General features: G+C 30.8%; 1 protein-coding gene across 1 annotated transcript in view; it reads right to left on the minus strand.

Annotated features, from left to right (window-relative positions):
• Positions 1-1,402: 1,402 nt before the first annotated feature.
• LOC111714565 (protein kinase C, brain isozyme) overlaps positions 1,403-21,247 on the minus strand; it is a gene marked incomplete in the record, with an annotated part of 55,645 nt that continues 35,800 nt past the window's right edge. The window contains 12 exon segments of the mRNA XM_023489702.1: positions 1,403-3,083; positions 6,825-6,885; positions 7,141-7,220; positions 8,411-8,505; positions 8,870-8,963; positions 10,731-10,835; positions 11,462-11,556; positions 12,550-12,643; positions 14,051-14,149; positions 14,314-14,388; positions 15,141-15,236; positions 17,626-17,661. Coding sequence (XP_023345470.1) covers positions 2,931-3,083; positions 6,825-6,885; positions 7,141-7,220; positions 8,411-8,505; positions 8,870-8,963; positions 10,731-10,835; positions 11,462-11,556; positions 12,550-12,643; positions 14,051-14,149; positions 14,314-14,388; positions 15,141-15,236; positions 17,626-17,661 — 1,083 coding nt within the window.

The following is a 21,247-nucleotide window of genomic DNA, read 5'->3' on the forward strand; positions in this document are numbered from 1 at the left end:
TGAAAGGTCGATACGGTACGGGGTGACGTCTGACGTCACTGATTAAAACTATTGGTGAAAAATTCTCAGACCGCCAAAGAAATCCCAATCACAATTATGCGTATACTCGCCTACAACAGATCTTATCCCAAGACAGTTCTAGGACCAGTGTCCACTTTGTGCCTTGTACCGGGTTATGACGTAGGTTAGCACCAAATCTAGAATTGTATGACTACCTTACCCTATTCCAGTTATTCCAGTACCCATGCTTATGAGGAAGTCCGGTGGCAGAGACTGTCCAGTGTCCACGTATGGTCAAGTAAAGTTCAATCTAAAGAGCTACAATACAGTATATCCTTTAAACGTTCATCTGAGTAGCTTGAAGAAGACGGTTATTATTTGAAACGAGATGAACCATACCATAGATTAATTATTTTAGTTAATGTATGGGAGATACATTTTGTCAATCCTACCTTGTCTTTGCTTCATAAATCCCCAAATGTAAGATTCTTTAAATGCACTGGGTCACGTGATATTTCTTCGATAGACCCTTTAATTGAAAAAAAAAACATTTTCAAACTTATCCTTTAAAAGTATAGACATTCTTACAATTGCATTTTATCGGAAATGTTTTCAATAAAAATTGTGTCTTATTAATTTTTATTAGACTTTATTCAAAAGACTGGAATGATTTCTTTCAAAGATTTAATCTAATTAAGGTTTCCCAAAATATTAACAAAAGATTTTAATTGGATTTATTTGAAAAGAACTATATTAGACAAATTGAAGAAGAAATTGTTGAACGAATGTTAATATAGATTCCTTGACTAAATAATGTACACTGTACAGAGTGTCACAACATTGTATCCAATAAACGTCAAACGGGCTGAAACGATAGGACCTAAATTTTGTATGGGACCTCGCATGGTCCTAACTAGGGAAGGTTTTTGGATGCTCAGAATTACAAAAACGTTGTATCCAAAAGCTTTTGGTGTTAAATTTTAAAAATGCGCGAACACATATTTGAAAATCCGCAAACTTTTATTGTTATTGTTCTATACTGTACAAATAGAAGATGCTAACAGAGAGCTACAATTAAAAGTAAAAAAAAGGATGGGCGCGAAGCTTACTGTATCTATGTTTTGCTTGTCTGCATTCAACAAACGTCAAATCAGCTGAACCGATCGGGAACAAAATTTTTGTTAGACCTCACATGACCACAGAACAGCAAAAAGTTGTCTCCAAAAGTTTTTGACTTTCGTAAAATTTCTAAAAATCCACGAAAAAAACAAGTTGTAAATCCTCAAAAAATTTTACTATTGGTTTATGGAAGATTAACCAACAATTTATATTTGAAATAGAAAATATGCGCTGATAGCCTATGCTCAATAAAATTGTTTTTGAACAAAATGTATCTACACAATTGTTTGAATAAGTTTATTATAAAATCTACACAAAGATAATACATTTTAACAAGCTGGAATGTTTCAAGGTATACTGATACAGTTCTTTAATCATGATTATAATTTTTGGTTTTACTAAAATAATTGCCAGAATTCAGAAAATAGATATTTTTAAAGAGAAGCGTTTATTCCTAAAGTCATTTTAAATTTCCTCCTTTACACGTGCATAATTATGTTATTTCAATCATATTTTGGGTCACTCCTATCAATTTTATACATAACCTAAATTTTCAGTATTTTCAACAAAAAAAATATTTATTTTGTATTATTTCATGGTTGGGTTGGGACCAGTTGGGACAATTTCTGGGCGGGCCGAACGCCGAGGCCAGGACAGACCTTCAATTTCAACAATTTTCAACAAAATTAGTATATTTTTAAGGTTAGGTTAGGTTAAGACACTTTCTGGGCCGAGCGCTAGGACAGGCTAGGGGGCCGAGCGCTGCGGCCACGAGACCAAATTTATCCATGTGTGTCTTTTTTAAAACTACCTAAATATCTATAAAACATTATGTACAAAATTGATAGGAAGGGGGGGGGGGTCTAAAAATCGTATAATAGGAAATTACTCATATTTTTAAGACATGTAGATTTTAGATATTATTACATTAAAATTCCAAACATGGATTAAAACATGAGTAGGGTTCTGCAGTACACAATTAGTACAGATAATTTTTGGCACAGTTTAAATCATAACATTATAATAACAACACAAGGTTATTAACAACGGATGAGACAATAATGACGACCTCAAACTCTTCAAATATTAAGATTTAAAGGTTGAATTTGATAGTATGCAGTGATTGATAGTAATTTAATGGCATCTTTAGCTGCAAGAAACCACTGATCAAAAAAATAAGACAACATATTTTCCATAATTTGAAGTCTTGTCCTTTGTGGGTATCCTTGTACTAAATAAACTTACATAATAAATATAATTGAAAAATATTAAGCATTTACACTCTTAACCATTGTGGTAACAAAATATAAGCCTTCAGTTATGTAAAACATCATTTCAGATGATGGGGTTAAAAAAAGGAATTTCTTAAACCGAAATACTTTTAAAAATACTGAATACCTGATAATCAAATTTAACTAACATGCTAAAATATCAGTACAGAATAATAATAAATAAAATGTACACAGGGAAATTGTTCACAGTGAGATAAATTATTGCAAAAATAAATATAAATTTTGGCACAGTAAATATCAATTGCAAATACTGGGATGGATTTCTGGGTAAAATAACTTTGCCATTGACAAGTTTGAATTTAAAAGAAACGTGCTGCAACTTACATTCAAGATAAAATACAATCTGCAACTTTCTTTTGAGATAAAATCAATATTGGTCTCTAACACTTTCATTCATTCAATTATTCAAAGCTTAGGACTAAAAATTATTACGTATTTAATAATAAACATTTTAGAATAGAATTTCAAGAAAACGGACAGTTTAAAAATAGATTTTAATTTTAGATTCAATATGGCCGCCTACACGTGCTGTATAAACTCGGGATTGAGGTATGAAAAGCCCGCGAAATCATTCTGGTCAAGGTTCATCATGAACAGTTTGTCGGTTGGGGTGAGGTCGACGTTTTCTGAAGTGAACTGTCTGTCAAAGTTTGAAACATCTTTCCGGTGTCGCTGAACAGAGAAGATTAGAAAACAACATATTTTAGTTGCACATGCAAAACTCAAACAATTTCAAGCAACATATAATTTTTTGTTATTTAACTTTTTAAATTTTTTTTAATAGATTTTCTTTCTTTTTGTTTCGCCTAATGGAACAGTAAACATAATTTCAAGTGACCCACAATGCAAAGATGACAATACCCGATTCACATTGTTACCCTCGAAACCTTCACCCGTTCAATGATGTCAAACACATTGTCGTTTTCCTAGGTTTAAAAGAAATGCGTGAGTCACTTTTATAGAGAAACCACAATTGAAAATAAACGGTTTTAAAATTAACAACATTGATATCTATTTTATACTTGATCACACAAATCAAGTCTAATTAAATAAGACTTCTAGGGGTTCTAGGGCGTCTATGACTTCCATACCAAGCTTTTAAGGTTACTGTTCTGAATCGGGCATTGTTATCTTTGCATGGAGGGTCATTTCAAGGTACGCTTACATCCTTTCAACAAAAAAACTTTAAAACAACAAAATTAAAAGAAATAAAACTGCATTCAAATTTTGTTGAAATAATATTAATGAAATCAAATCAAACTCAAATTGTAAAAATCAACCTAAAAATTGTACAATGTATATAAACTACGAATTTTCTAACAAATTATGTAAAACAAAAAAAATTTAATAAAAAATAAATGTTTAAGATGATGATGAAGAAATATACAGATTATGTAGGAATAATGGACCTAAAGACATAAAAAACATTTATCAACTACGCATTTTATCAACTACGCATTTTTGCAACGTAATCTGTAAATTTTTTCAATTATGAAAATTTAAATGTTGGTATAATTTAGTGTCATGTACCATAACTTGTTTAAAGTTTTGTAGTGTGCTGCGGTATGTGTACATCTGACTGCAGTACAGTGTAATCAGGGTTTGTGAAGGAAAACCCCGCGAACTCATTTCCCTGCAGTCATACCAGAATATTCACAAGGAACAACCAGAACATTGACCAGGAACAACTAGAATAACCAGGAGCTACCAGAATACTAACAAAGGACTACCAGAATCTTCACAAGGAACTACCAGAATACCAAGAAACTACCAGAATACCAAGGAACTACCAAAATATTGGCAAGGAACAAACAGAATATTTTATTATGTAGGAACAACAAGAATTTTAACAAGGAATAACAAGAATAACAATGAACTACCAGAATATTAACAAAGGACTACCAGAATATTCACAAGGAACCACCAGGATACTAGCAAGGAACAACCAGAATATTTAACCATGTAGGAACAACCAGAATTTTAACAAGGAGGAACCAGGATATTAACAAGGAGGAACCAGGATATTAAAAAGGAGGAACCTGAATATTAACAAGGAGGAACCAGAATATTAACAAGGAACAACCAGAATATTAACAAGGAACAACCAGAATATTAACAAGGAACAACCAGAATATTAACAAGGAACAACCAGAATATTAACAAGGAACAACCAGAATATTAACAAGGAGGAACCAGAATATTAACAAGGAACAACCAGAATAATAACAAGGAACAACCGGAAAATTAACAATGAACAACCAGAATATTAAAAAGGAACAACCAGAATATTAACAAGGAGGAACCAGAATATTAACAAGGAGGAACCAGAATATTAACAAGGAGGAACCAGAATATTAACAAGGAACAACCAGAATATTAACAAGGAACAACCAGAATATTAAAGAGGACCAACCAGAATATTAACAAGGAAAAACCAGAATATTAACAAGGAGCAGCCAGAATATTAACAAGGAACAACCAGAATATTAACAAGGAACAACCAGAACATTACAAGAGACAACCAGAAAATTAACAAGGAACTACCAGAATATTAACAAGGAACAACCAGAATATTACAAGGAACAACCAGAAAATTAACAAGGAACTACCACAATATTAACAAGGAACAACCAGAAAAATAACATGGGACTACCAAAAATCACGGATTTTTGAGTTTTGGTAAAAATATTTTCAAATTCCCTCAAACTCCACAAATTTTAAACTTAATTACCGGTATAGTGTTTTTTTACCTATATAAACAGAAAACAATGCACAGGATTAAAAACCAAATATAGGAACAGACAAGATCGTAATAAACAGTTTGAATTCAAATAGTGAACATTTTAGTAGTTTCAGACGTTAAAACGGATGTTTTACAGACAAAAAAAACACTAAAAAGATGGAAAATGCCATTCGTTTAATGTTCAGTTCAATTTCATGCTTTCAGCTCAATGTTAAATGCAATTTAAGCCAATTTGGAGTTTAAGGCTTGACAGTTAAAAACTAAATTTTATGAATTTATCTGTATATTCATGCACAGTTATCTTAAAAAAAATGATATTGTGCGTGTTATGTATTCATTTGATTTGATTATAATAATATATTAATAAAATAATATATTATTATGAATACATTAATTTATAAATCAGTTAATTCTATTAGCAGAGAGTTACAAAAAACAGATTTGTTTAATGTAATTATAAAAAGGTCTGGATAACACTCTGTACTTAACCAGATGAAAGAGAATGTTCCCAAAGGGGGGTCGGATGAAAAAGTATTGAATTTAAAACTTGAATTTTACAATTAATATTGATAAGAATTTTGAATTTGTTTTTAAGAAGTCAAATTTCATTTTAGCGAACAATGGTGTGATTGAGCTGAAAATGTGAATTTGCTAATTTTAGACTTTTTTAAAATTTTAAACAAGAAATAGATGCAGAATGTCCTTAGCATAAGGTTTATTCAGACCTTTCAAGCTTTTTGGACTTTTAAAAGGCACTAAACTGCAAAATTTAAAAACTGCATTTTGTAAAAATTTGCATTTTCGCACTTTGCACAAAATTTTATTCAAATTAAAAACTTAAAAACAACTTTTTTAAAATTCGTTTTTAAACCTATCTTCTCTTAGGGACAAAAGTCACCTTCAAAAGGTTCAAACATCTTAAATTTTAAAAACCAACCAAGTTATAAACTAAGTACACATCACGTCATTAGTATTTTATAACTTTCTTTATATACTTCGTTGCTTGCAAAAAGGGTTGACACATATTTAAAAATCACCAATAAAAATCTACACAAAATTAGCTACAAGGGTTCAGAACTTGAAACGTAAAGCAGATAAAAAGTGAAACTTTCTCTAGTTATTTTTTTCTACTTTGATTTAAGTTTGGTCTCACATTCAAAAGTTCTAAGGATGCTTAAATATCAGTTCAAAAAATAAAATATTTAAAAATTTGAAAAATTAAAAAATTTATAGTGAAATAATTCTGGAATCCTTGAGATGGTCCAGGATGTATTTAGCGGTGGCATCTGGTGGGGTCGGGGTCACTCGGAACCTCTTAAACTGGGTGTCGAAATTTTCAGCCTTCCGGGGGTCACTCTAGGTATACAGGGTCATGCGAGGTCAAAACTACATACTTAAACACAAACAAATACAGAGCGGAAAACAATTTTGAAAGGAAAAAAAACTTGTGTATGTATTTTCAACCCCGCTTTAACTACACACAAAATAATTTTGTTGGTATAAAAATAAGAAAAAAAAAATTTTTTTTTTTTACATAAAAATGTGCCAAATTAAAGCGCTGTTTTCTAAATACTTTCGTTTGATTAAAAATGTTTAGCTAAAAATTAAAAAATTAAAATTTTTCTTTTAAGTAAATACAGAACATGCAGGTTAAACATGTTTTAACTTACAATCTTTGGTTTGAAGGGAGGTTGAATCTCACGAGACTCGATCTTATCCCAGTCAATTCGCCTGAAGAAAAAATTATAATGATTAAAAAGGACGATAATAATAAGAAAGGAATGATAGAATTATGATAGAAATCATAGAATTATGATAGAATCATGATATAATTATGATAGAATTATGATAGAATTATGATAGAATTATGATAGAATCATGATATAATTATGATAGAATTATGATATAATTATGATAGAATTATGATAGAATTATGATAGAATTATGATAGAATNTATAGGGCTATGGTGGGGATGGGGAACTGACCTGAAGAATTGATGAGTACGGATATCCTCTTCTCCCTTATCCACGCATCCTAGACGCTTCCCGGGGTTCTTCGTCAAGAACTAAATATAAAAACAATCTTGAATAATATCCTCTAGTATTATCAAAACTGAAGTGCCTAGGATCCATTTGACTTTGATGCGGATCCAGGTCATGAACATCTCTTAAAGATTTACTGATTTTTTTACCAGAAGAAAAATTTTCAAATTATTTTCCCACTTTTTCGCTCATTTTTATGCTAAAACTTGATAACTCTCATAGGATAAGGACATTTTTAATAATCTTTCTTTTTTTCAACAGTTCAGACTTAGAGATTTTTTTACAGTTTTATGTTGATAGTTTAACCCTTGGATCCGGATCCGTGGATCTGCGTATGTTTGCGTTTCCGGATCCTAAGCACAGCCTAACTGGAAACCAAATTAAAGAAAAAATGTTATTTTCTTCTGAAAACCTAAAGATTGCATGGGAGCCCCCACTGAAATGTCAGATGGCCGCGGTGCTCGGCCCAGGAATGGTCTAGACTGACTTTTCAAAGTTTCAATTTTCCAGACGAAAGGAGGAAATGCTCAGAGGGGGGGGGCACAGATTTCAATTTTGTAAAAGGTTGATAAAATATTTCTCTCCCTTTCCTCTAGGGGGTGATTGTTGAAAATATATCTCCATAGCATATAGATATATAGATAGATAGATAGATAGATAGATAGATAGATAGATAGATAGATAGATAGATAGAACTATGTTGTATTGCAAATCATTTAGATCTAACCAAATATCATGATTTCCCTTTAGCAACTTCAATTTAGAAACAATTTAATAATTTACCACCTTCTAGATATCCTTACCCCCTTCTAGATATCCTTACCACCTTCTAGATATCCTTACCACCTTCTAGATATCCTTACCACCTTCTAGATATCCTTACCACCTTCTAGATATCCTTACTCCCTTTTAGATATCCTTACCACCTTCTAGATATCCTTACCACCTTCTAGATATACTTAGATATCCTTACCCCTTTCTAGATATCCTTACCACCTTCTAGATATCCTTACCACCTTCTAGATATCCTTACCACCTTCTAGATATCTTTACCCCCTTCTAGATATCCTTACCACCTTCTAGATATCCTTACCCCCTTCTAGATATCCTTACCCCCTTCTATATATCCTTACTCCCTTCTAGATATCCTTAACCTCTTCTAGATATCCTTACCCCTTTGCAAATATCCTTACCCCCTTTGAGATATCCTTACCCCCTTGCAGATTTCTTTTGCTTCTTTGCTTAATGCTTTAGGGTAGGACACTTGATGATCGGTTATAGCAGCAAACAGTTCTTCCTCATCCTCTCCTATACACAGTCATCATTCATCATTCATCATTATCATTCATTATTCATCATTCTTATTCATCATTCATCATTCATCATTCATCATTCATCTTTCCTTGGGCTACGCCATCGGGTTTATCATTAAATCCCTTCAGGGTTTAAACTTGCATTGCTATTTCTGAGAGTAAACAATACATAATCATTCATCATATGTTTATTATATTTAATAATTTTTATTATTTTCAAATCTTTCATTTCCTTATTTTATCATCAATCAAAAAAAATATTGTGAAAGTTATTGATTTTTTAAATTAGTATCTTTGGCTTCAAATTCACACACATCAATTCCATCTGTTATTGCAAGAACATGAAAATGAACTCTAACCATCAAAAGGAGGTTGCCCCACTAGCATTTCATAAAGGAGAACTCCATAGGCCCACCAGTCCACGCTCTTCCCGTAGGGTTGATAGTGGATTATCTAGAATAAGGTGTGTTATTATCATTATTTATTATCATCATTATCATCATTACCATCATTACCATCATTATCATTATTATTATTATCATCATCATTATCATCATTATCATCATTATCATCATTATCATCATTATCATCATTATTATTATCATTATTATAATTATTATTATCATTATTATTATAAGTAGCAGTATCAATATTGACTTTGTAAATTTTCTTAGGAAAGAAAAAAATATTACGGGATTTAAGATAGCAAATCATGAATGGAATTTTAAAAAAGAAAATCAGAAAAAAGGTCAAGTAAGCTTGGACGAGAAGATGCCATTAAGTAGTCATAATCAGAAAGACACAGAATTAATTTAGAATAAATCAACGACAACTTTACAATCTAATTTTAATGAAACGATAATAAAAAAAATAGCCCTAGTCCTACCAATTCCATAATGTGGTCTGTCTTAATTGTGCGTTTATATATTTAATGTCGTCTGATGAACCGGCAATTAATTCGGGATCTTTCTGGTTATGGACTGTAGAAGAATGAATAAATGAGAACATAAGTTAAAGGGAGTGTTCGCAAAAAATGAAAGGGGAAATAGGCTTAATACGATAAAAAAGCGCTTTTGATCGCTACTAATCTTACTTCTATCTGTTACGTCTATAAGGAGAAAATTGTTAAAGACGTCTCATACTGAATAACTTAGCGCCCATACAAATTCAGAAAATTGCAACATACGACTTAGACCGTAAAAAACCAATTTAATTTCAAACAAATCATTCAGATATTACAACCTAAAGTCATCGATTATCTTTCGCCACATTTGTACATAGTTTATGTTTTATAATATTTATTAATCAATTTGTTTTAAATTTGATTATTTCCCTTGTCGCTTGCGCAACTATCTCAGAATGCCGCGCACCACTCACATTTTCCGAAATCCGTTAAAACGTTTTCTAAAAAAGAATAAATATTATAAAATATAAACTATATACAAATGTGGCGAAAGATAATCAATCGATGACTAAAGGTTGTAATTCTGAATGATTTGTTTGAAATTAAATTGATTGTTTACGGTCTAAGTCGTATGTTGCAATTTCCTGAATTTGTATGGGCGCTAAGTTATTCAGTATGAGACGTCTTTAACAATTTTCTCCTTATAGACGCAACAGATAGAAGTAAGATTAGTAGCGATCAAAAGCGCTTTTTAATCGCATTTAGCCTATACCCCCTTTCATTTTTCGCGAACACTCCCTTTAAGGGAAAACTGTGATTTATAAATAGGATTAGAAAACTGGAATAAAAAAGCAGGTATAGGAAACCGAAAAAGGAAAGTAGAATTAGAAAATTCACCAACAAAAAGAAGCTGGCATAAGAAAATAGAGATAGAAATCAAATCAAATCAGAAAATGAAATAAAAGTATATAGGTTTTTGAAACGAAGGATATAAAGAGCTAGGAATATCGGAAACAAGGCTTGATCTCGATCTTTTGTTAATCTGCAGATTAATTAAATCTTTATTTGACACAGTCAGGGATTAAAGCGAGCTTTAAAAAACTTGCATGAAGAGTTCAAGCATTAGTCCTCAAATTAAAGTGTCCACAGTGATCATCGAGATCTAACGATCGGGAATATATGTGTCCAACACAAAATTTCCAGCTGAGGAAACAGAAAAAACAGAAACTGGTGATAATAAAAATTAATTGAGGAATACAGGAACAAATAATGTAAATAATGAAGACAAAGGAGACAGAATACAAATATCTAAATACCTCAGGAGCAATATAGTCAGGAGTTCCGCAAAATGTTTTGGTTGTCGCGTCATGCACAATCTTCTCCTTGCACATACCAAAATCCGCAATTTTTATATGGCCATCCTGCAGAGAGTACACATTTAGTTAATCAATCAATCATTAATTGACATTTTACATAATATTTTTTCTGGCAAAATGGGACTTGGAAGGTGGATAAAAGGGCTGTAAAGCACGATTAGAAGATTAGATAGAACAAATGTTGTTCGAAATTTTTAATAAAATGTTAGATATATCGAAAATTTGAAAGATATCCCTAACATTCTGTCTATAATTTCGAACAAACTGTGAAGGGAGGAGTCCACTAACAGTGTGGAAACCGTTCATGGTTACAAGCTGAGGGTCCATTGTAAATCTTTATGGGAGAGAAAAAAGTTAGTCTTTTTTAAACTTTATAATTCCTTTAAAGCGTTGCGTAACCTTCCCTATAAGGATGACAATTCACAACGGTACCCTTGAAACCTTTTTCTTGTCGACAATATGGAATACATAGTCGTTTTTCTAGGTTTGATTCTAAAAGTTTAAATTTGTTTTCCTGCAGTAGAAAAACCACAATTGAAAATAATCAATTTTCAAAAGTATTAACAATGCTCAAATTATTTATAAAGCATTATATGATTAGCATTTTTCTGGCTTTTGTGAGAAATTTCATTCTGTCTCAATTTGTAAAATTTGAGTGAATGAGTTCCTACCTGATCTAGTAATATATTATCTAGTTTTAGATCCCTATAAATTACTCCTTGGCTGTGGAGGAAGAAAATACCAATTGCAAAAAAAAAAACAAAAATAATTCGCGGATTTTCACAAAAAATTTCGCGGATTTTCAAAATTTTCAAAAATTTAATGAAGATCGAATTTTGATGGAGACAAATATTTGAAATTTTGATCATTCATAAACCTTCCCTGGGGTCCCTAGATGTCCCACAAAAAATTTGACGTTTTGACGTTTAAAGGATACAAACAAACAAACACCCAAACAGACACCCAGACAGACAAGCCAAATTTATATATAGATAGATTGTCATGCAATATTAACATATTTAATAAACGATAAACATACATGTAAAAAATGTTTAAAGAAAACTTATAAAAAATAAAAGATCAGAAAAACAAAGCAGTTAAGGAATATATAACAAGAAAAAAATATATCTTGATATATCTTTTTTGATATTCATAAAAAAAAGTTTTCTTTACTTTCACAATAATAATAAATTATAAACAATAAATAATAAAGAATACTATTTAAAATTCCGAGTGACTACGTCTTTTATCCATACATTTATATTTTGCTTGTCTGACTGCCTGTTTATCTTCTTTATAATAAAACAAGACATTCGGATATATGTTCCCTGTAGCCGGCCAAACGACTGGACCGAATGGGCTAACATTTTTTGTAGACACTCATGGGTAGCCTGGTTGTAACAAAGGCAAAAAATTTAAATTTTTTTCTTTTCTACAAAATTTAAATTTAAAAATTTCTTCGGGCAACGCCGGCACTTCAGCCAGTATCCAATAAATGTCGAAAAGGCTGAACCGATCGGGTCTAAAAAGTAAGTGTCAACTCACATGATACCCCAGGAAAGAGTTTTGAAAGATCGAAATTGAAAACATTTTCCTGTATAAAACTGTCGACATTTCTTAATTTTGAAAATGCACTATTTTACAAAGAAACATCGACGAAAATGTGTCGGCAACATGTTAAAACTATTACTAGAAAAGGGGGCGCGAAACACCCTTATAAAGTCTAGTTTTAAAAATGCTGATAAAGAGAAAAAAACTTACACTGCAACGGGTTCCTTGAATTTTCCACATTGTTGGATTTGGAACATTAGATCCCCTCCATTCACGTACTCCATTACAAAGTATAAACGGTCCTAGTAAACAATATTAGATCCCCTCCATTCACGTACTCCATTACAAAGTATAAACGGTCCTAGTAAACATTCAGATGTATTCTTAACAGTCCCTTTCAACACAAAAACACGACCTTTCCAAGAATATTTATGGAACAACAGTATTTTTTAAAAATATTTATTTTAAAGGCCAACTAATTTGTTAATAGAATATTTTACCTAATAAGGACGTTATCTTTTCATTATCAAACTATTTAATCCCACAAAAAATATTAATTATTTGAGTTTTTTCTCTCAAATTATATAGAAAATTCTAGAAAGTTACGCACTCTGATTTGATTTCTGTGGATAGACAATGCATTATAGAAAATTCTAGAAAGTTACACACTCTGATTTGTTTTCTATGGATAGACAATGAATTAAAGAAAATTCTAGAAAGTTACGCACTCTGATTTGTTTTCTATGAATAGACAACGAATTATAGAAAATTCTAGAAAGTTGCGCACTCCTCTGGTTTGTTTTCTATGGATAGACAATGAATTCTAGAAAATTCTAGAAATTTAGGCACTCTGATTTGTTTTCTATTGATACAGAATAAATTATAGAAAATTCTAGAAAGTTGCGCACTCTGGTTTTTTTTCTATGGATAGACAACGAATTATAGAAAATTCTAGAAAGTTACGCACTCTGGTTTGTTTTCTATGGATAGACAATGAATTATCGAAAATTCTAGAAAGTTACGCACTCTTGTTTGTTTTCTATGGATAGACAATGAATTATAGAAAATTCTAGAAAGTTACGCTCTCTCTGGTTTGTTTTCTATGGATAGACAATGAATTCTAGAAAATTCTAGAAATTTACGCACTCTGATTTGTTTTCTATGGATAGACAATGAATTATAGAAAATTCTAGAAAGTTACGCACTCTTGTTTTTTTCTATGGATAGACAATGAATGATAGAAAATTCTAGAAAGTTACGATCTCTGGTTTGTTTTCTATGGATAGACAATGAATTCTAGAAAATTCTAGAAATTTACGCACTCTGATTTGTTTTCTATGGATAGACAACGAGTTCTAGCAAATTCTAGAAAGTTACGCACTATGATTTGTTTTCTTTGGATAGACAATGAATTATAGAAAAACCTAGAAAGTTACGCACTATGATTTGTTTTCTTTGGATAGACAATGAATCATAGAAAATTCTAGAAGGATGATTTTGAGATTTATTTTTATTGGATATGAAATATTTACATAAAATTAAAGAGAGTTAAAAAATCTTTAAAATTATCGCCTGAAAAAATTTAAAATTAAAATCTTTAGGGATTTCCTGAACCCACACTTCAGTTTTGAAGTATTTAACCCTTGAAGTTTAAATAATTTAAAATTAAAATCTAGTTTATAGCATAATTTTGTTTCTAAATAGTTTACCATAGTCTGGAAGCATGAGTGGAGCTGAACCAAAAATGGAGGTTTCAGAGCCATCGCGAGCACACGCTTCTCTACCATAGTACAATCTACATCATCGTCCTGAACAGTAAACTTGGTACAGTAAACAAACATCGTCATTCATCGTTCTAAACAGTAAACTTAATACAGTTTATATCTTCATTCGTCGTCCTAAACAGTAAACTTAGTTTAGTTAATAGTACATCAACCTTTACAAAAAAGTGAAAGAAAACTAATTTCTCTACCTGAATAATAATATCTTTTTTTAAGATCTTAATCGCATAAAGCTCATCCGTCCCTTTCCTTTCAGCCAGCATAACCTTAAACAGTTTTCTTCAGTATTATCTCAATTCATTATTATTATTATTATTATTCATTATCTCAATATATATACATATAGATATATATATATAAAGTTGTAATCTCTGTTTGTCTGTCCGATCTTAACTTAGGAACCCCTGGACCGATTTGCCTCTAATTTCGATTGGGGAAATCGGAAGAGCCACGGAAATGTTCTTAGATTGGTTTTGAGATTCTAAGTTGAGTGTATCGACTTTAATAGCGAAAATTTAGTTGTCCGGTAAAATCGTTCAAGTGCGGGTAAACGGCAGGAGTAGCTTTTCGTAACCTTGGCAGTGCTGGATTCCCAAGCTAGTTATTAATATTATTACAGTAAAAAGTCAACAAACATCACAAAGATTCGACAAATATTCTTTCACACTTTCACAAAGAAGAACATCAAAAGGGACTGTAAATGAAATTTCAAGCGACAATTTACTGATAGAGTGACGTGTCCGATTAGTTCGATATCCTTAGAAGCTTTATCTGATCAATAAAGTCATATAGTTTTAATTCTAATAATTCACATACGTAGAAAATAATCTGTTTTCAAAGTTAAAAACATGGATATCAAGACAAAACTGGTTAAAACAATATTGATAAGGGTACCGTTGTGAATCGTCCAAGAAATCAATGGAGTGTCACTTAAAATTACATTATAAGTAATAAAAGTTGAAAACATTTAATATACTTAATTCATAGTTAATATTGCCCTTTTAAGAATAATATTTACCTTTCCAAAAGAACCTTTCCCTAACACCATGAGGAAATTAAAATCCTGCGCTCTAATCATATCCTTTCCTCGCATATTGTGTGGAACAAGGGGGTCCTAGGAATACAAATATTAGACTAGGGGGTCCTAGGAATAAAAATATTAGACTAGGGGGTCCTAGGAATACAAATAATTAGACTAGGGGGTCCTAGACTACAAATATTAGACTAGGGGGTCCTAGAAATACAAATATTAGCCTGGGGGGTCCTAGAAATACAAATATTAGACTAGGGGGTCCTAGAAATACAAATATTAGACTAGGGGGGTCCTGGGAATACAAATATTATACTAGGGGGTCCAAGGAATGCAAATATTAGACTATGGGGTCCTAGGGATACAAATATTAGCCTTGGGGGTCCTAGGAATACAAATATTAGCCTAGGGGGTCCTAGGAATACAAATAATAGAAGAGGGGGTCCTAGGAATATAAATATTAGACTAGGGGGTCCTAGGAATACAAATATTAGCCTAGGGGGTCCTAGGAATACATATATTAGCCTATGGGGCCCACCTAGGGGGCCCAAGGCATACAAATATTAGACTAGGGGTCCTAGGAATACCAATTTTAGCCTATGGGGCCCACCTAGGGGGCCCAAGGAATACAAATACTACCCTTGGGGTTCCTAAGAATACAAACATAATGATAAGGGGCCCTAGGAATATAAATATTAAACCAAGGGCTCCAAGGACTACAAATATTAGGGGGGGGGGGGGGGTTGCTAAAAACAAATATTAATCTTAAACAGAATTTTCAAAGTTTATTTTTAATTTCGTGCTCAAAGTTATTTCCCCAGATACAAAGATGGAGTAAATTTGACAAATTTATCTTTCTGGGAAGAAACTTTTAAACTTTCATTATTTAGTAAGAAGAAAATATATTCTCATGTTCTTGAAAACTAAAAGAGAGATTTAATCAACCAATTTCAAATTTTCAATATTTTTATTTCCATTTTAATGAAAGTAAAGTAGCTATAAAAGGATAAAGCAAATCTTAAAGATAATAAGATTAGAAAAAGATACTTGACACAACACTAAGAGACAGTATTAGGCATGGAGAAGGAGAAAGATACTAATTAATGGAAGTAAGAAAGGAAAAATAGAAATCAATTAATGGAAGATATAAGAAAGAAAAAAGAGATACTAATAAATGGAAGATTAGAAGGAAAAAAAAAACACTAATTAATAGAAGACAAGAAAGAAAAAAAGATACAAATTAATGGAAGATAAGAAAGGAAAAAGAGATACTAATTAATGGAAGCTAAGAAAGGAAAAGGAGATACTAATTAATGGAAGATAAGAAAGGAAAAAGAGATACTTCCAATAAAGTAAAAAGAGAAAAAGAGAAAACTAGAGGAGAAGAGAAGGAAAAACGAAACACTAAAAGTAGATCATAATCGAAAACGCGGCACTAAGAATGAGAAGCGAGACACTTAAAGAAGATAATAATGGAAAACAAGACACTAAGAGAAGATAAGACTGGAAAAGGAGACACAACGAGAAGATATGAATGGAAAGCGAGACACTAAGCGAAGATAAGAATGGAAAACGAGACACTAAGAGAAAATAAAAATTGAAAGTGAGACACTTAGAAGATAAGAATGGAAAGCGAGTCACTAAGCGAAGATAAGAATGGAAAGTGAAACACTAAGAGAAGATAAGAATGGAAAACGAGACATTTATGGGAAATAAAAATTGAAAGCGAGACACGAAAAGAAGATAAGAATGGAAAGCGAGACACTAAGAGAAGAAAAAGAGACAGTATAAATTAAAACTTAGGAAAAAGGAAAAGGAATGTGAGAAGATTAGTGAAGTGTTTTGTTACACCAACAATAGGATTTTGATTTTGCAGGTCACAATATCCTTTTCAGTTCTCTTCTATTCTCATCTAATCAAACTAGTCTTCAAACAAGAAAAAGAGAATCAAGAAATAGAATGCCAATCAACACCGGGGATAGTTGGATAGATAGACAGATAATAAAATAGATTCAGGTATTTATAGATACAGTGTGTTCCTTTAAACATGAAAACAGTAATGCCACTAAATCGTTCCAATGCTGATCCGATCCTTCTTGGACTATAATATTACAATCAGTGTTATCATCAAGGGATTTTCAAAATGTGAACTGCCTCTTGCAATCATTCAAAACTTATTGAGGTGCGTATTATGTTCGAATTTAATTTGTCAAAAAATTGGCTGAATTTTAAAGTTTTCCTAATTTTTAGATAATCAAAAGGAAGGCTGCATACGTGCATAATGCGCATTTTCTAATTGTAATCCTGTTTTTTTATAACCAAAATTCGAGGAAGATTTAATGTTGTCTTATTTTTTCTTTATTTAGGGCACCCGGTAGATAGAAATTGTAAAAAAATATTTTTTAATGATATATTTATTAAATTTCCATATGTTTGTGTCTTAGACATGGCTAAAAAATTATTAAATCTGTACCTGCATTACTGATCTCGCCTTAGTCTCAGACTGGCGCTAAAATAAGATTTATTTTTAATTTTGATCAAATTTTAATCTAAATGATCGGACAGGATAAAAGTTAACGGAGGGAATTTATTTTAGGTTTAAAACCTAAATATATTGCCTGCATAATGTGAAATTCATTTACAATGAACATTTTCTAAAAGAGGGAAGTTGTGCCTCACAAACTTGGATCCCGCCCAAATCATATTAAGTACACTGTACTCTGTACTTTGTAATATGTACACTGTACATATAGTATAAACCAAACCCAGAAGTAAGGTAGAGACATCAAGCTAATTTAATTTGAGTTGGCAACTTTTGAATCAGCGGAAATAATTTAAATTTATTTTAAAGTTTATAATTTTCTTTAACTCATCTCTCATTTATCGACCCTCATTTGTGGAGCCAGTAAGAGATGAGAAAATCAGTTAAAACTCATTTAAGCCGAAATTAATTAGTTCAGTGTATTCAAAAGTTTCCACTACTGGATAAGGTTTATTTCGAACTAAAACAATTGACTGAATTTAACTTTTAATTTTACTTTTATCAGATACATGCGACAAGTAAAAAATTGTCTATGGATTTTGTTTTAGCTGAAAATTATCCTTTTCCAGATTAAGATAGTCAAAAGAGGAGAGAAAACAACCGCTACAATTAATAATCACAAACGCAACAATTAATAATCAAAAAAATCGGAAAAAATTTATTGCCGACCAGTGTCAATAATTTGTATAGAAAAGCCTTAAATGGTCGCTGTATACAAAAACTGTTGGTGCATGCCAGACATTTTCCGCATATGTTTTTGTGCGGTACAGATAATAATGTGTTGCGGTTGCCTTCCTTCCCTCGCCATCCCCTCGCATAAACATTTCTACCTTACTCCTGATTTAACTTTTGCAAAACCAAAACTAAAAAAATAAGAGTATATTTTAATCTAATGTCAGTACAAAAACAAAAATCTTTTTAAATGATATTTCACAATAATGCAAGTAAAATAATTATTTTGAAAAAATTCGTAAAAATTAAATATTTTTTTGTAATTAAATAAAAGATTATTGTTGAAGTATATTAAATCTCTAGTCTTAAAACTTTAAAGAAACAAGTATTAAGAATACAATTTTTATAATATTTTTTAATGAATTGAGAAAAATATACATTTTTACAGTTTTTTTTATTAAGATGGACGAAATGTTAAATATAAACCTCAAACAAATTATATGAATAAATTGCTTTAAAGCTTCAAAAATCGCCGCCATCTTTTTAAGAGTAAAAACACATTAATGACAGATTTAAAATACTTTCTAGATCTTATTTTTACAGATTACAACGATGATGCATTTTTATTGATTTTCATTTTGAAGATCACAGAAACTTTTATAAAGAGTTTATTCATAGGAATAAATTTAAAAACATCATTAATCGGAAAAATGAGTCAAATTTATCTAAAATTATCAAATTAATTCCATGTTAATCTTTTGTGTTTAACATCTGGTGAAATCAACTTATTTCTAATATCTAAATTCTAAATTTAATTTTAAAATTACTAAAATAAAATTACTAAAATATTAACTATTAAATTTAGGTTTAGTGCGGTTCAAATTAAAAATATCTCCAAACATCACTCTTTTAAGATTATGTTCTGGTCGAATTCACCGTTTTAAGATAATGTTCTGGTCGAATTTTATTCCAAAATAATTTATATAAAAACAATTTCAATAAAATTCTTCGGAAAATTAAAAAAAAACTAAAATACATTTTCTTGAACGTGAATAAATCTAAACTAGTAATCTACGGATTTAAACAAATTAATTTTAAATACAAATGCTTACTATGGAACCCATGTTTTCGAAGTTCTATAATAAAATTAAATTAATTTACAATTTAATAGAATTATAATAATAATAATGATGATAATAAATAAATATTCATAAAATAATATAATGATTTCCAAGATAAACTTACTACTTCCAAAACTAAATCAATTATCATGTTTTTCGTATTCAATCAAAACAAGCTTTTAAAAAAATTATCTATTAACATTTATTTCACAAATCTGCATTTTTAACCAAAAAAATATGTTTGCAGAAAAAAACTTGTACTTTTACAGGAAGCCTGTTTTTTTTCAATTAATCATTTTTGCTGTCATTAATATTCAGAACTTTTGGAACAGTCTTAAATCAAGAAAAAAATTATGACGGTCGAAACAATTTTAAATCCCGATAAAGTAAACAATAAATCTTTTTAAAAATCTGGAAAATTTGGGATTCCCTCAGCCGAATGCAACATATACAGTGGGAACCGGAATACTGTGGAATGAATGTTGTCTTAGTTCTTCCTTTTACTCAAGAAATACCGCTAGGAATTTTGTAAAGAGAAATTGTTGATATAGATAAATTTCTAAAATTGTTGACGTTGAGGCCCTTTTTAGATACAGTTTAATAGCAAAGAAAATCCTTATAAATAAAAGACGACGACAGTTCCACTGTTTTCTGGTTTCCACTGTGGGGACCATAGTCTAGTCAACAAACCTTGCCGATCCAAAAGTCTAAACCTTAAACCATGTAGGTCGTATTTAACAAAATACATCAAACTGTCCAAATTTTTGGCTAAAATTATTTCCGGAATTTTTAATCTACTAGAAGATAAAATTTGATAAAATTGCAATGTCGGGAAATGAAAAATGTTAACATGTAAATATTTGAAGCGCAGTGTCACCAGACCCTCCACGATAAGATAGTAATGTCTGATTCTCAAAGGTACCTTTGTCTGATCAACTATGAATGAGATATTAATGTTTTAAGTTTAAAAAACTGCATGATTATATTCAATTGTAATTTCTCTTCAAAAGTGACTTGCGCATTTCTAGTGCAAAAACTTGAAGGAAATATCAAAATTAAACAGTTTTAAAAGAAGAAAAACGACAAAATCGTTGTGTATCGTGCATTGCCATCTTTGCATGAAGGGTCACTTAAAATTATACGCTTACAGTCCCATTAATATTAAATTAGATAGATAAACCCACCCAGTCCCTTTAATATTAAATTAGATAGATAAACCTACCCAGTTCCTTTAATATTAAATTTGATAGGTAAATCTACCCAGTCGCTTTAATATTAAATTAGATAGATAAACCTACCCAGTCCCTTTAATATTAAATTAGATAGATAAACCTACCCAGTCCCTTTAATATTAAATTAGATAGATAAACCTACCCAGTCCCATTAATATTAAATTAGATAGATAAACCTACCCAGTTCCTTTAATATTAAATTAGATAGATAAACCTACCCAGTTCCTTTAATATTAAATTAGATATATAAACCTACCCAGTCCCTTTAATATTAAATTAGATAGATAAATCTACCCAGTCCCTTTAATATTAAATTAGATAGATAAACCTACCCAATAAACCTACCCAGTTCCTTTAATATTAAATTAGATAGATAAACCTACCCAGTCCCTTTAATATTAAATTAGATAGATAAATCTACCCAGTCCCTTTAATATTAAATTAGATAGATAAACCTACCCAGTTCCTTTAATATTAAATTAGATAGATAAACCTACCCAGTCCCTTTAATATTAAATTAGATAGATA

This window comes from Eurytemora carolleeae, unplaced genomic scaffold (assembly GCF_000591075.1).
Source record: "Eurytemora carolleeae unplaced genomic scaffold, Eaff_2.0 scaffold1590, whole genome shotgun sequence".
Taxonomy (NCBI): domain Eukaryota; kingdom Metazoa; phylum Arthropoda; class Copepoda; order Calanoida; family Temoridae; genus Eurytemora; species Eurytemora carolleeae.